At 45.4% G+C, this 16,654-nt stretch overlaps 1 protein-coding gene across 1 annotated transcript in view; it reads right to left on the bottom strand.

The window, feature by feature from the left end:
- Positions 1 to 15,654, bottom strand: part of IGF2R (insulin like growth factor 2 receptor) — a 62,540-nt gene extending 46,886 nt beyond the window's left edge. The window contains exons 1-3 of the mRNA XM_086631522.1: positions 15,509 to 15,654; positions 7,161 to 7,294; positions 258 to 382 (exon numbers count right to left, since the gene is read on the bottom strand). Of these exons, the coding sequence (XP_086487648.1) occupies positions 258 to 382; positions 7,161 to 7,294; positions 15,509 to 15,639 (390 nt within the window). The 5' untranslated portion in view covers positions 15,640 to 15,654. The remainder of the gene's footprint in view (positions 1 to 257; positions 383 to 7,160; positions 7,295 to 15,508) is intronic.
- Positions 15,655 to 16,654: the final 1,000 nt, after the last annotated feature.

Below are 16,654 nucleotides of genomic sequence, written 5' to 3'. Positions count from 1 at the left end.
GTACAATCTCTGTGAAAACATTACAGAAGAGCCTGTGATCAGAGCTAAGCTGCCAATCTGCAATTATTTTCTACCAGGACTGAATTTTAAAAGCCACAGTAGATAATTACCTCAATTTGGTACTAAAACATAACTGGCTCTTCCTTAAGCTATGAAGCTCAGTAATAAGTACATCCATGAATACAAGTCTCCTTAAAAAGCAAGTCAGAAGTGCTTGCCGTTTCCACTGAAAATAAGAACATGTGATTTAGACTTACCAGTGTTTTCCCACATAGGAAGTTGAAGTTGCTTTGAATTTGGTGCTGACTGCCTTGCTGCAAGCAGTTTTGTGTAGTGTTGAGTTCCAGAAGAGCTTTAGACACTTTTAGCAAGCTTAAGTCACCTAGAGTTTAAAATAAAATGAAAAGAAAAAAAAAAGAAAACAGGAGTTATCATGATACAGTGCCTTCACAGAAACTCAACAGATAGGCTCTAATGTCAAGCACTGAGCAGCATAAGACATATCAGCCCAGCTGAAGACGGCCTTTGAACAGAGTACAACTGAAGACTTTCCTTGCAGTTCTTGCAATTTGGAAGACTAGATCCAAGTTAAGATAGTGTTTGATATCTCCAATTACACTTCTACTTTCTCAAAGGTTTTTAGCAAACACTTTGAGCATTAAGAAGTCTAACAGTAGGTGCCACTACAAACTAATTACTGCCTTAGGAACAAGGGACCCCATCAGAAAACTGTTACCAACTAGTTTCAAGTACCACAACTCCCTCCTTCCTCCCACCAGCTTTCATTTATCAGCTTTTTAGCCTTTAAGCTATTTATGTCAGTAGCATCAGCACAATACAAGACAGAGCCTATCATAGAATAGTTTGGGTTGGAAGGGACGTTTAAAGGTCATCTCGTCCAACCCCTCTGCAATATGCAGGGACATCAACTAAATTAGGTTGTTCAAAGTCTCATCCAACCTGACCTTAAATGTTTCCAGGGATGGGGCATCTATAACCTTTCTGGGGAACCTGTTCCAGTGCCTCACCACCCTCAAAGTGAAGAATTTCTTCCTTATACCTAGTCTGAATTTATCCTCCTTTAGGTTAAAACTATTACCCCTTGTCCTATCACAACAGGCCCTGCTAAAAACTTTGTCCCTATCTTTCTTATAAGCCCCCTTTAAGTATTGAAAGGCCACAACAAGGAACCCCTGGAGCCTTCTCTTCTTCAGGCTGAACAACCCCAACTCTCTCAGCCTTTCCTCATAGGAGAGGTGTACCACCCATCTGATCATCTTCCTGGCCCTACTCCAACAACTCCATGTCCTTCTTAAATTGGGGGCCCCAGAGCTGGACACGGTACTCGGGGTAGGGTCTCACAAGGGCAGAGTAGAGGGACAGAATCACCTCTCTTGACCTGCTGGCCACACTTCTTTTGATGCAGTCCAGGATACAGTTGGCTTTCTGGGCTGCCAGCTCACATTGACAGCTCTACTTACATCTTAATCTTAAGTCTACTTAATGAAGAACCCATTGGTGCCTGGGCACAGCCACTGGACTGGCGCTGCCTGCAGACAAACCCAGCACAGATCCAGTGCCTCAGTGCATGTCCTCCTGCAGCTCCCATCCCCTTTAGCATGGCTTGCACGCTGCACAAAGGCTGCAGTCAGTGCTGCATCGCTGCACATCCCTCTACTCCCCATTACTTGCCATGTTAAGGAAAGGTGAAGCATGTTCCAAGTCATGATGAGCATCACCTCAGGCCACTGAGATGTTCCTGCTCAAACCTATTTTGGATAGCATTAAGCACCAAGCCCTTTTAGATCTAGCATGCCACCTCCACTCCGTCCGTTTTTCATAGGCAGATTTTCATTCTGCAAAGAGTTTGTGCTGAACGATAGAGAATGCTACAAAATGTGAGTATTGACTGGCTTCTCCCTTCGCATTTTTGTTGATGTCCACGCTAGGGGGAAGTTAAGTCAAATCTGCAATTGCTGCAGACAGCAGCATTGCACCTAGAGCCAGATGTTTTTTCATCCTAAAAACACACTCGCTGGAACTTTGTCCAGCCTGTTATCTCCTCACTCAAGGCAAGCAAAACTTGCCTTGAGTGAGGAGATAACAGGCTGCCCAAGTAATATAGTCTTGAGAGCAAAGGGAGCAGAAGTAATTGAACCGGGCAGGAAGAGAGCATGAGAACCTCAAAAATACAGTCAAGGTAATATTCTGCAGAAACACCATTACGGGCACCCATATTCAAGGCTGTTACCAGCTGACAGTGCTTCTCCTAGTGATGGGCACTTTTTGGCATCTTTCCAGAAAGTTCCCCAGCACTGTTTTGCAATCCAGTCCTGTAAAGGCACCGGGAAGAGATCTATTTATGACTGTTTCTGATTATCACTGGTTCTGTTGAACTGTGGCAGAGAGAAAGTGACTACAGCCACCAAACTTGCAGGTAAAGCTGAAACGGTACCCGTCTGAAGAGAAAATCAACGCTAACCCACATGGCATCCTCTCAGTAGCTCATGGCTTTTCTATTCATGCTGCATGTGCTTACAGTAACTGCAGTGCAGGAAGGCACATTAAGATGCTCACACCTAAGCAGCCATTCACAGCACTCTCTGTATAACCAGGGTGACAGGTATTACAGACAGTCCAGTAACGCTCTGCCTTCTCAAGGGAAGGTAAGAGTGGAGACGTGCCAGCCCAGAACGGCAGCACAGACTCAACCTGTACATGCGCGCATGTGCGCAGGCTGAGAACCTGCCACAGTGGAACAGGTTACCACCACCACAGTTCGATGCCACCTTCCAGGCACCTGGAGACTGTCAGTAGTTCACACCTTTTGTATTTCCTAGTACTCTTGTTATCAAAAGGATATCTTCAGGTTTTAATACTTCTAGCACTGGTGCTGACGAAGGTGCCATGTAGCCCTTTTAAACCTAAGAGCTACATGCTACTTTGAGAGCAAGATTTCTACTTATCACATTATTGCTTAGAAGATGCTGGCAAAGTGTCCTCTTTTCTTCCCTAGATTAGCACACATGATTAAAAACTCTCTGGTTATAAATGTACACAGTTTTAAGCCCAAATTTAGCAGAGAACTTACGGCAGCACCATCTGAGGACTTACCTCAATGCTCTGTAAGCACTAGTTTTCTCTCAACTCTGAGAACACACTACAGTGCTCTAAAGGCCATGTGAGCTGACTCCAATTTCCTCAGTTAAAGTGATATTCAAGAAAAATCAAGTTAAGCTAGTACATCTTGTTTACTACAGACCAATATGCATGCTCCCCTCCCCACTGCACGCTTAAAACTAGTTTGGGAACTTGCTAAAAATTTTAGCAAGAATCTCTTCAGTGGCACACGACTCCTCCCATTCCTGCTCACTGAGCAAGCAGTCTCATTAACCATCCACTCACACCATCAGCTTCCCGTGAGCTTCCTTCCAGAGCACCACCTCTACAACCACCTCTTCCATAACATCAAGCTCTCTCTCCAATGATCGCTCATATTTCTTCATGACTTTAGAGATGCCTTCCTTCCACAAAGTAACACACTAAAATGAGCTAGTACAGCTCACAAAAATGAACACCAAATACTTCATATTACACAGTTGTGCTAAATCAGTATCAAAGGCACTATCCTCAACACCTTTTACTCATTGACTCCTCCATTTGTTCAGCTGTTTGAAAGGAGAAAGGCAACCATGGAAGACATTCAATCAATTGTCCATAAGGAGGGGGCATTTTGGTGGCAGCTATCATTCCATGTCTAGTCCTTCTACTGCAGCTGGACAAAGCACACGTTTCACCACTCACATGAACAGTTAAAGTAATATTTCCATTTTTAATTTTAGTAGTAGTTCAGCTAAATGGCACACGAGCCACCAGGTGTCACACTACGTTAAATAAGTACCATCATTTCCATCCTCACTGACAACCAATAACTAAGCATTTGCCTACACCTTGAAAACTTCTAAGGTCAATGAGTGAAGCTGAAGAGCTTTTTCTAGGAGGGGCCTTTGGGGTCTCAACACCAACACTGGTACATCACACTGACACACAGTTAACATTAACCACAAGGCTTCCCTTGGATACAGACCGATCACAGTCACAGAGCATAGGGCCTTACCTCCCTATCAAAGGAGGATCAACAAACAGAACCAGCTCTACAGCTGTTACGTCTTGCATAGCTGATATTTGAAAGCAAAACTACTGTTTGCAGTGGAAGTTTCTTTCTGAAGTGTCCTGGTTTCAGCTGTGACAGAGTTAGTTCTTATTTTAGCAGCTAGAAGAGCTCCGTGTTTTGGTTTTAGTCCGAGACTTGCTCTGAGAAGAACGCTGACAGCGCACTGATGTTTATAGTTGGCACTGAGGTCTCAAGGACTTTTCAGCTGCCGTGTTCTCACCAGTGTGCAGGAGCACAACAGGACAAAGGGGAGCATGGCCGGGACAGAGGGTCCACGACTCTCCTTATGATTTGTACTTAGATTTAGGATTGAGGGCCAAATTGGCCAATGAAGTACTCCATATCATCCCCAGTATAAAAGTGAGTGTCAGCTGGAAAGAAGGGCCTTTGCTCTTCCAGGACTCTCACTCTCAGAGTGCGCTCTCACTCTCTCTTTTCAGGCCTCTCGCTCGTCCGGGATTGCGGTGTTGGGACTTACCTGTTTCGGGATCGTTAGTTTGGGACGAGACAGGCCTCGGTCAAGGGGTGGCGAGCAATTACACTGTGCATCACTTGTTTGTATATATTATTACCATTGTACATATATGGTAATAATAATATTCATATAGTAGTAGTAGTATTAAATTGTTCTTATCTCAACCCACGGGTCTCCTTCCCTTTTCTCCTTTAATTCTCTTCCCCATCCCCCCTGGGGGTGGGGGAGGGTGAGTGAGCAGCTGTGTGGAGTTTAGTTGCTGGAGCAGCCTAAACCACAACACCAAGGAAGGAAGGAGAGATCTGATTAAGCCCATATTTGAAGAAATCTTACAACTTAGCAAAGTTTATCAGCTGGCAAATTGCCCTTCTTCCCCAAATCAAAGCCCTTCAGCTGCGCTCAGCTTTGGCATACAAGTAATCTTGTATCAGCTTGACGACAGGTATGTGGCTTAGCTTCCAGGTAAGTGGAATCTACACCTGCCTAGACATGGATTAAGGAGATTCCTCTTTCTTTTCCCATTAAGAGTGATTTATTTTATTTTTTTTACAAACTAAGAGGCCTGGCAATCCATTAGCACGATCTCAACTCAGTGTGATAATGCTGAAGCTCCAGTGCAACTAGAGGTAGTATGATGAAGCACATCAAGCGTCACTAATAAGCCTCAGACTTATCACAAACAAAAACAAAACTTAAGACAATTTGACCCATAAAACACAGCAAAATTCAATGTCAATGTTAACTGCACTATCTCAATTTCTTAATTTATTGCAGGGTGGTTAAAAACATATCTTACTTGAACAGGATCTGTGGCTTAACCCTCTGCAAGACCAAGTTATAAATTTTTGCCAAATCCTTTTCCACCCAGTAGCAGCCAGGCAATACAGCAGCATATTTGGTATTTTAATAATGGTCATCACCCAGCTCCGTTCTCCCTTCCTCTTTCCACAAGAAGCTCGGAACAAAACCTACACAAGCCTCTAGGTCTCACACTTCTTTGGGAGGAACGGGCTTCCTCAATCTGCCACATTCCTGTCTCACTCAAAAAAAGCATGTTGAAACAGATGCCCAGATGCTGCTTCCTTTCGTAATCCACAGGCAACTGAAGCCTCAACCACATATGGGTTGAGACCCACATGAGCAGGAAACAAAATTATTGCTGTACATTTTAGGAACGAAACACATTAACAGCATCAAGTGGTCTACTGAGATGTCACGCTCCTCAGAGTAGAAGATGCTATCATATGCAATTGCAGTTTGAACTCAGATGCATCTAACCAGTCGACCCAGAAAACCCTGGAGCTTGGATATACCGCACTACATAAAACACGCAGCCATGACCTGAGATATACTTTTATTCATGCACCAAATGATTTTATGAGCCTAGGTCACAACAATAGTAGTTTGTTTGAAAAGCACTGATTGACCACAGTATCACACTGAAACCAAAGTATCTCTAAAGTTAATAGAGAGGGCTGGGGAGAATAGAGGGTAACTAGCTGCTGTTCATCTGCATATAGGTGAGAATCATCTTCCTCCTCACCATCTTCCAGCAGTTCAAGTTCAAATACTTTTATTGAAAACTCATAGCTTCTCGTAAGAGCTGTCTGCCAACGGAAAGCAAGATTGGCAAGCATGTTAGATTCACATCTACAGGGCTAAGAGGTAGTCTGAAGAGATTACTCCTCAGAAAGGTATTGCTTTATTCTATTAGAAGTAATGGTCAACTAACAGAAAATCTCTTCATCAGTATTCACGTTTTATTGTTTCATTAGCTGAAGAACAGAAGCAACCTTGAAAGTGACAAGCATCCATGAAAAAAAGCACAAATACTGTTCAGAGCACAAGCTGCTTCTGACTGATGAAACAATGTGCAAGCATGTGTACACGAATATACCAGTTTCATCTTTAGATCAGCATGCAGAAGTCCACCACTCCTCAGAATATCAAGGACTACTGTAGCAGCCACTTGAATTGACAAGTGTAACTAAAAACAGAGGACTGCATGCAATTGACTTCCTTTCTGTGTGTAAGAACTTAGAAGACAACAATCCAGAAGCTTAGCAATACTCCAAGATCACATTATAGAGAGTAATCTGACTATGAACAAAGAGCTGATGTAACATCAGGCTAGGCTGTGGTACAGTTTAGTTTTAATTCAAACTTTATCCTGTATTCAGTACCAAGCTCCAAAGAAGGCTGTGCACACAGTGCATATCCTACCACAGGTAGATGCAACACTTGTTTCTACTTGAGATAGCCTTGCACAATTTCACTCTAGAGTACAGTTAACTAGATCATAAGACAAGTTTCACTGTCCTGTGATTATCTGCAATCAGATCATGTTTTCCCAAATCTCCCCAGAAAATCTACAGTAGAATAAAGTTTTACACTGTTCTGAGAAGGAAAAAAAAAAAATCTTTACTAACACGTCAAAGTTTGCAATAGTTACAAGATCATCCATCAACACAACTCTGAACTACTTATGAGGAAGGACACTTGTTCACTTACCTACGGACAGATGTTTCTTCTTATCGATGTCATAAGCACAGACTGCACTTGATCTTCCACATTCTTCAACACCAGAACAGAAGTTAATTTTATAAAGCACATGTTTGTCTGCATCAATTGCTTCCCATGTGTAACTGAAAAGAAAAAAACCTGTCAGTTGGTATTCATATTGTCCGCACTGCCATCCTCTAGATACCATCCCCTGAAATAACCAAGTTATAAAGCTAAGAGTACCACCAACTCAAGTTTCATATTCGTGTTCTATATCTGTAAATACCAGAAATAATTGTTAATCTGTCAAGGCCAAGAACAAAACAGATTTAACCACCTGAGGAATATACATCAGGTCCATTTTCCCCTTTCTTGAACACCCAACTGCCCTCACCTCCCCCTCAAATATTTGTGAAGGCCACTCTGACTAGGTATATCATAGGTGCTGAACCTTTTTCCTTGAAAGCCTGATACAACTTCCCAAACATCTTTGGCAGGCTGCATACTACCGCACTTTATCAATATCCAATAACAGCTAAGTCAAAGTGGAATAGAACAGCCAGCCACATCCTGCCGGCCAGCAGCTGAGCCACCTACCTTCACAGTCAAAATTGGAGTTGAGATTCTCACAGAATTCACACTGAAAAATGCTAATAATGCTTATTAGGGCCTAGTTGCACCTTTATGCACTTACATATATCTCTCAATATTGAAAGGACAGTTCCTGAAGGGTGATGCCAGAAGCTGGAAAGCAAGCAGAGCTATACAGAAGAGACTGTGAAAGACCACGCTAGCTAGCTACAGCCATATCAGAAAGTCAGCCATATAAAAACTGATACAGGAATATGAAGCTCTGGGTGAATACAACGAGGAATAATCAGAGTAACAGAAGAAAAAAAAATAAATGCAGTATAGCTCAGAGGTAGAGTAAGGATTCGTCTCCTTCATAGCAAGCACTAAGACTGCTGTGAGATATGAGCAGCCACATGACACAGCACCACACAGTTCCAAGGCAGGTCCAGGTCAGCTAGTTTGGGGTCAGGAGCTCTTTAAACAGCCTGGCTTACTAGTACAGTGCTGTGGCCAAGCTCTGTTAACAATGCACAGCTCAGTAAACATGTACCATCAGCTTGGCTCAGCTACACCTCTCCTGGCACTGGCAGCGGCCTGCATCCTCTGGACAGTATTGATTTTTGCAACATAAGAGATTCTCCAGCTTCCCTGCTATCCCAAGCAGAAACTTCAGTAGGATTTAATACATCATCATCATATCAGAAAACTGAGGACAGCATAGTGACTTATTAGGTATTCTCATTATTTACAACTCATATTTCATATTTACAACATTTACTCACATTTTCATATTTACAACAAGGTTTCATGTATCTATCCGACCCATAGAAGCATTTATCCTGATCTACAGATTAGTATCAAATCCAGCAAGGGAGCCCAACTCTCCCCTCTCAGCTATCAAGAAATTAAAAGTGACCAGAAGCTTCACCCACTAAGGTTTGTTTGCATTAATCTCTAGCTCATAGGTTTGACATCTCTAGCTCATCATTTGACATTATCATATGCCAGATCCCCCCAGGACAAGAAACCATTCTTGTTCCACTCTGAAGCAACAGCAGTTCAGCTACTTTACTCTAGATTTTGAATCCTCCCAAAACTCTTCTCAAAGAGCTAGCAGTTAAGATACCACCTACTCTTTCGTTTAAGTACTGACTATAGGGTTCTTGGTACTACAGCAGCCATATTAATTTCAATCTGCTAACAGCTGGAACAAGTTAGAGACAACTACAAGAGAGTTCTCTCCGAACTGAAAAAAAAAAAAGGTCTTTATATCCTAATTATATTAGGATATAAAGGCTCAAATATAATAACATAAGGCTCAAAAAATAACTTAACCAGGTACTGAGTCATCCCCAAAACACCATTAAAATTACTTTTTAATCAGATTCAAGGACTGTGTCTCAGTCCTAGACAATTACTTGCCATTATTCTTTCCTCACAAGCAGGCAGAGCTGACATTTTACAATCATACTGATTAGTTCTCCGAGCTACTTTCTTGCATTTCTGAAGTTGATAAAGACAATCCCGATGCAGGATGATGATGATGAGAATTAAGCTACAGTACAGAACAATCAAAGTTCAGTAATGGAAGAAAGCTTGACAATACACACACAAAAAAGTTACAAGAACCTGATTCTACCTCCAAGGGCTCTGAAAAAAGCAAGAGATTAAGACTAAAGCCAGTTTTATCTCCAGCAGAAAATGCATTTCAATCAAAATACAATTTCTTCACAACGAAGTCCCAGAAGGTTAGCATTTCACTGAAAAACTCCCAAGGGCTCCAGTACTCTTTTTTGACTGGTTTTGGAAGATGACAGAAAGGTAACGTATAATACTAAGGCATGAAGCTTTTGATCAAGCTAGAATATTCTTCAGTGTCGGGTTTTTTTTTTTTTAGAGAACTTGCAAGTTAAAATACATTTGTGAACTGAACAAAAATCTAAGTCTTTCACACAAGAATCATCACTCTATGAGAGATTAAGAGTTTTGCTTTCCCAGTTCCATGTTACGAAACAGAGGAAATCAACATCTTCCAGTCAGTTCACTCACATGCCAGAAGTCAAAGAGAAACAAGATGTGCAGCTTACAGAACAGAAGCAAAGCAGTCACTGAAGCCAGCTCTTCCCTCTGCCTTTTCACAGGCCCCTGGACAGGGAAGGTTGCAGAGTCCTTCAAAACAGTCCACAGAAAGGAAGTAAGAAATCCCATGTTTAATCATGTTCCAAACCACACCTTCAGTGGCACACGAAAGTGAAAATCTAACACAGTTTCAGAGTCATATTACTTTCAAGGAAGTTCAAGGGAGTTTTTTTTTTTAATGGGTGGGAAAAGCAGGGCAGGATTTATTCACTGGGAGTTACAGTAGGCTGGATGCAGCCTCAGCAGCTGTTCGTATCAGATACGCAAAACGCACTTTCACAGTAAAAGCAATAATTATTTTTCTCACACGTAAGACTCCTGGCATTAAATCAGTGCCTGGGAACAGTTTCAAGTTGCATGTGCTCTACTTTCCAGTAAGATACAAGCCAACGCCTCCACTGCATCCTGTAATGGAAACAATCCTGGCCACGGCTGAGCCTCACGGACCAGCTCCAGTGCTCAGCACTCACCTCACACCATCACCTCCTCGCCAGGGCCAGCCAAGCTGTTCTGTTTGAAGTCCTTAAGCTATCCCGGATCCCATGCAGCTGAGCTCGTTTAGGGAGCTGTTAGGCAAGAGCATTAGAAAGGGAGAGCCGTGGTGACAGGGTGGGGCCTGACACAGCCTCTGCCCAGGGGGTGGTTCGATACAGCCACCACCCCACAGCTGACACCCTTCCAGCAGCCATTTTTTTGGTGCCATTCAAGATCCGGACTCAAACACGGTGCCTGCCTCGACTAAAACTGCATCAACCAGGTATTTTTGCTGAAGTCACATGACACCTGTTTCCAGATTAAACCCAGCCATGGACTATTCCACAGTTAGAGGCCTGAAACACACCCCCACACCAGCCCCCCCGGGCAGGCTCTCCTCCTCTACCCTCCCCGTTGCTGGCCCCAGTGCCTGACACACGCCGGACACAGGGACTGCCCTCTCTCAAAATTAACTCGGCAAAAACAACAGGTGTGCGCGCATGTGTGCGGAGAGGGGACCGAGCCGGGCTCGCAGTGCTTTCTGGCCGTGCACCAACAGCGGGAAGAGGCCGGCAGGGCAGGGAGGCCAGCAGGGAGGCTGTGCCAGCCCAGGCCTCTGTGGAAAGCAGTTGTGCAAGCAGGGTCCAAACGAGTTACTGGGAATAACCTGGCCTGCAGGTCAGCCCTTCCAGCTGCCTAGCTTTGTTTTTATAATACTGAAGTGACAGCATGAAAAAGAAAATAAAACTACTTTCTGGCAAGTCGTAACATCAAAAGAGCCCTCTGCATTTTTTTTGACAAAGCAAAGCAGCAACGCATGGAAAAAACAACATAAGAAAGGGAAAAGGGATATGAGCATTAGCAAGTCCAGTTCACCTTGCAAATCAGTAGCTCAGGCGCTGAAGTCAGACAAGGTGCAGATGCCTAATGGCTGTCACAGCAGGTGTGTCCCTACGCCAGAGCCACTTTGAGGTCTAAGCACTAGTGAACCGCTTCAAAGAGAGCAACAGAGCACCAGAAAGTCTGTTGCTACCGTTCTCAAAACCACACTCAAGTTTTTGGTTCCTAAACTCTGACGTAAGGGATGGCTGCCATGAAGAAGAGTACATCTGCTCCTAATAGCTACAAAACAGTTCATAGAATGGTTAGGGTTGGAAGAGACCTCAAAGATCATCTAGTTCCAACCCCCCTGCCATGGGCAGGGACACCTTCCACTACACCAGGTTGCTGAAAGCCCCATCCAACCTGACCTTGAACACCTCCAGGGATGGGGCATCCACAACTTCTCTGGGCAACCTGTTCCACTGCCTCACCACCCTCAGAGCGAAGAAGCTCTTCCTTCTATCTAATCTAAATCTACCCTCTTTCAGTTTAAGGAAACACACGATTTCTCTCTGGTGAATGCATTGAAGTGGCTCATTTTGCTGAAGGAGTGTTACACAAGACAACCTGGCACAGGGACACAAGGCAACCTACAATCACAGAGCTGGAAAGCTGATCCATATGTGATTATGCATCCACAGTGCTTTGTGCCCATCAGCTCCTCAGCCATAAAACATCACAGAGATTAAACTAGTATCTGAAGCTCTTTACAAGAAGGTTCAACCAACTTGATCACAAGTAGACAAGCTCAGGAACAATTTCCAGAGTGATCATTTCAAATTTGAAGCTGACACCTCAGATCCACTATTTGCCACAGAAACCACTATTAGACACAGCTAATGTTTTAGCACAAATACGTAAATAAAACTGTTTCTATATCAAAGCCAGTTCTCCTTACAGAAAATGAGAGCTTGAATGACACAAAGGTACAAAGCTAGCGCTATGCTTCAAGAGCTTTTTAATGCATCCCTGCACATGCTTAGCTCTGCTCTAGCTTACCTGTCACTTTTTCCAACCATCACACACAATACATGTCTTCAGGCAAGTTTTCTTGCATACACATCATGTGTAATAGCCTTACAGTTACACCACAAGCTGTTCATTTTCCCCATCCAAAAGACGTTTTGCCTTTCATACTATACTCTAAACTCATCTACCACATCATGTTACAGAACACGTAAGAAAAGTGTTAGCAATTTGAAGCTCAAGTACACAAGAGCTATACGAAGCTCATATGCTGAGAAATCACATTTAAGCCATTATAATGGCAGCTTCCCAGGCATGTGGAGCAACCGTGCACATATGCAAATAAGTCCAGTAATGACTTATTTATGACATCTCCCACTTAAATATGTCAAAGCACTTAATAGAGCTGAGCAAGTTCACCTAAAGGTCACCTCTCTACACTCAGCACACGCTTCTTCACTGAGGCTAAGCTGAATGCTAAACTGAGGGTTTCCAGCAGCACACAAGAGCACAGCTGTGGTTTCACGACAAGGGCTGAAAAGACAGTCTTTGAATGGACAAAACTGTATGTACAGTCAACTGTAGGAGTTAAAGACTACAATATTAAACATAAAGTAAACTTGACTTACGACACCAAAATTCTGCATAACAGCAACCCTGAGATGTACAGCAGTTTAAGTTTTTCCTTCCACTTGAGAGTCTAAAAATTATAGAAGTTATGCACTAACTCCAATCCTTGCACAGTAGACAAAAACATTACCTGTCATCAAATCAGCTCTCATCCAGAGTAGATTATTAGACAAAACAGTGGGCAGAGGAGGCAGTTTGTATTTGCTGCTCTGCCATCACACTCGAAACGTTTCCCGACATTTTTTTTAGAGGTGAAGGAAAGTTTTACAGTAGCTTCCCCAATGTTACATGGAAGGTGAATCCAAACTGTCAAGCTTTCTTTTGTTTTTAAAGTAAGTGAATTTAAAGAACAGTTCACAAAATTAGCTCTAACTCCAGAATTTGTTTCTCCTGGTTGTCTCATGAAAGAAGTAAGGGGAAGAAGGAAAAACGGGGAAAGAGATCAAACTGACTCGTAACTTCCTATATCCAACCAGTTCCCCATATTCTTTCCCAGGTACTGATACTGCAACAATCCTGGAGACATCTCTACACAAAAGATGAAGATGGAATTCCAATTGCAAGTCACATGACAGCACAGTCAACTGTCAGAGCACAAAACAACAAGAGAGAGCATGAAGAAACCAGTCACTACGACTCATGACATTTGACAAAGTTTCAGAGAATGAAAGCTTTTCTTCTTCACCCAGACTGTCCAAGCACACCTGAAGTAAGGCTACACAAAATAAGCAATAAAAAAAAAAATCACTAACGCAAATTTAAGTAGCCCCATGCCACAGCTCTTGCACAAAACAGTTACGATACTTTTCCTCCTCCCTGCAAGATAGCTTTCCTAATGCTGGGTATCACTCCACTCATTTAAAGGAGAGTCAGCGCCTCTCCTAATCCCCAATATTTCCCTTCCTTGCACACTTTTTGACATTCACACACTAGACATAGAGGCTGCTGCAGCTTCACCAGCCCTACTGGGCCACACAACAGTCAGGACAGTATCTTCTGAACAGTTGTAAAACAAATCAAAACCTTGTCTTAAGGCAGTATAAAAATAGGTTGGTCACGGGCTTGTCCTGCACACCCATGTTGTATCTTTGGGCTGAGACATCAGCCAGTAGTGTAAATGTTTATCTTGCTTAACTCCATCATCCCTCACTTGGTAGCTTTTCTGCAACTACGTCTGAGATGACACTTCACCACTAGTCTCCATGGGGTCTTCCCACCTGTCAGACTGCAAGCTCTTGTTTTTTCCTTTACCTATCTAGATTACTAGGCATAAGTCCTTCAGAGCAGTTTCTCCCACCATGGCACAGCAGCAAGTGCATGTTTTTGAAGCAGTTCATCTTAAAAGGAAAACTGCAGATTTTGCTATCTACTAACAATTTATTTTTCACTTGCCAGTAACAAAAGGGAACTAGCTTAAGTAATTTGCATCCAAACGAGACTGCATGCCTCTCAACTGTACTCCCAAATATTCTTCTAGGTCACAGACGTGCAACAAAACTAAGACAGACATTGATAGGACTTACACTATTCTCAAAATAGGAACTGCTTGAGAATCCAGTAATTAATTTAGGATAGCGGGTTTTTTTGAAAAAAAAAAAAAAATAGAGTCAGATGGGTTAAATTCCCTCCAGAAGCCACAAAATAGTTTCTCATTTCTGTCTCAATCTACAATTAGGGTGGTCATTTGACAAAACCATTTTTGACACTCTCATGAGTTAATCTTGCAAGTAAACCTACTTTTCCCTCTTTTTCATCTTTCAAAAGTATCCTACGCCAGATTCCACCAGGAGAAGAGTCCATTCCCTCCAGTGACTCAACCTCTGCCCTCAGTACTACCTTCACTGTGTTACACTGGTGACAGCCCAGTGCCATTGGTTGAGATAACGTATCCTCAAAGTACCATGCAAATAACGAAGAAATGACACTTGCAAGATACTGTTGCCAGACTAAATTCATTGCTGAATTCAGAGTAGGAACGTGCCAAAACACGAAGAACAGTGCAATTTCCACATAGCAGATCTCCTTTCTCAAAGCTTTCTTAACTCCCCCGTAAGTAACTTAATGCAACCTGGCAATACCCTCAGTAAAAAGACGACTATCAAGTGACATGCCTTCCAAATAATTTTGGTTTTTTTCCACACTAGAACAGACACAGCAACACAAACCAGCGGTCCTGACCGCAGGCGACTTGAACAGAGCGAGTCTCCCCCCGTTCTCACACGCAGACTTCCCACACCTGGCAGAGTCACACGAGGAGATCCCAGAGGGGACTGCTCCACCTGACACCCCTCTGTCCCCGCTCCAAAGAGACTCACGCACTTTCACCAACCTCCCACAGCACCGCGGTGCGTTCACCACAGACTGAGCTCAGTCCTGTGCCTGGGAACACCCGCACGCCCAGCCGCAGCCGGCGTTTCCCTCAGCGCTCCCCAGCCTGGCCCTCACAGGGACGGGCGACCGAAAGCCCTGCTCGGGCCGCCCTGGGGACGGGGCCCGCCCCACCGAGCAGCCCCCCGGGCTGAGCTCTCGCACTTCCCGCTCCTGGATACGCGGCCCCGCGGAAGGCAGGAGCGAGCACGGGCACTGGGAGACCCCCCCCTCGCCCCGCACTCCGCCGGTTACAGCCCCTCCCCGCGGGAAGGCCCCCTCCAGCCGCCGCGTGTTCTGCCCCGCCGGTCGCCCCCGCTGCCCACCTGCACAAGTCCCGGTAAGCGTCGCTCAGGGCCGCGGCGGCCCCACCGCCTCCCTCCGGCCCGAGGGGCAGCGACAGGAGGACGAGGAGGAGCGAGACGAGCGCGGCGGCGCGGAGCCGGGGCGGCGCCATGCGGGGGGCTGCGGGTGCCACGGGCCGGATCGGGCCAGTCGGACGCGGCTGCCCCGGGACGTCAGGCGGCGCCGGCGACCAGCGGCGCGTCATGTGACCCCCCGTCCGCCCACCACCGCGGTCACGTGACCGCCGTCACGTGCGGGCGCGGCACTCACATGATGCGCCCCTTCCTCTGCCGGCGGAGGGGGCGGAGCTTTCCGCTGTCCCCTCACCGCGCGGCTGTGCACGTGCTGGGCGCGCCCACTGACAGCGTGCCAGAGCCCCGCGAGGGCGCGCGCCCGCAGCGGTTGCACGGCCTCAGGCTCCGCGCTGCGGCGCGATCAGTCCGTCAGTCTGTCTGTCAGTCAGGGCCGGGGCGGGTGTGCACCAGCGGGCCCCGCTACCGTGGGGCCGTGCCGCCGCCCTGCTACCCGCTCACGGGAAGCAGGCGGCCCGGGTCCCTTCCTCTCCGCGTCCCCCGGTGTGGTCTGTGGGTGCGCGGGGCAGAGCTGCTCCCTGCCTCAGCTGCCGCACAGGCAGCTCCGGGGATGAGTCATCCCCTTTCTGGAGCACCAGCTGCGGGAGGGGTGTCTGCACTGCCGTGTGCCGTTGGGAGGGAGACTCGAGGCCTTGTGCTAGGCTAGCTGCTGGCTGGCTGGCTGACTTTTAGGTGAGGTGAAGTGTGCCGAGGCTCGTTGTGTGGAATGCACTGCAGGTGACATGGTGGCTGAGTCGAAGGCACGCTTTGGAAAACGAGGTTTTAAATGTTACTGAAAACATGCTGTGAAGTCTTGGGAGAGACCAGAAAACTGAACCAATTAGGGGTGAAAACTGAGGAGGTAATGACAGCGACATGGTTGGTTATATGGCTGCAAGAATTATTACTACAGCAGGGAAGCTGGTGTGGTGTGGAAATTATCCCCCATTTCAAACGGCGGGCAGGAGGGGAGGCTTGCATAAGGCAGCAGCCTCATCAGAGGGAAGTGGAAGACACAGCTGTCCTTCCACCTCTGCGTTGACTACTGAGGAGAGC

This window comes from Tauraco erythrolophus, chromosome 2, assembly GCF_009769465.1.
Source record: "Tauraco erythrolophus isolate bTauEry1 chromosome 2, bTauEry1.pri, whole genome shotgun sequence".
In the NCBI taxonomy this organism is placed as follows: domain Eukaryota; kingdom Metazoa; phylum Chordata; class Aves; order Musophagiformes; family Musophagidae; genus Tauraco; species Tauraco erythrolophus.
Note: the sequence above shows the minus strand (reverse complement) of the source record. Positions and strands in the feature narration are given on the sequence as shown.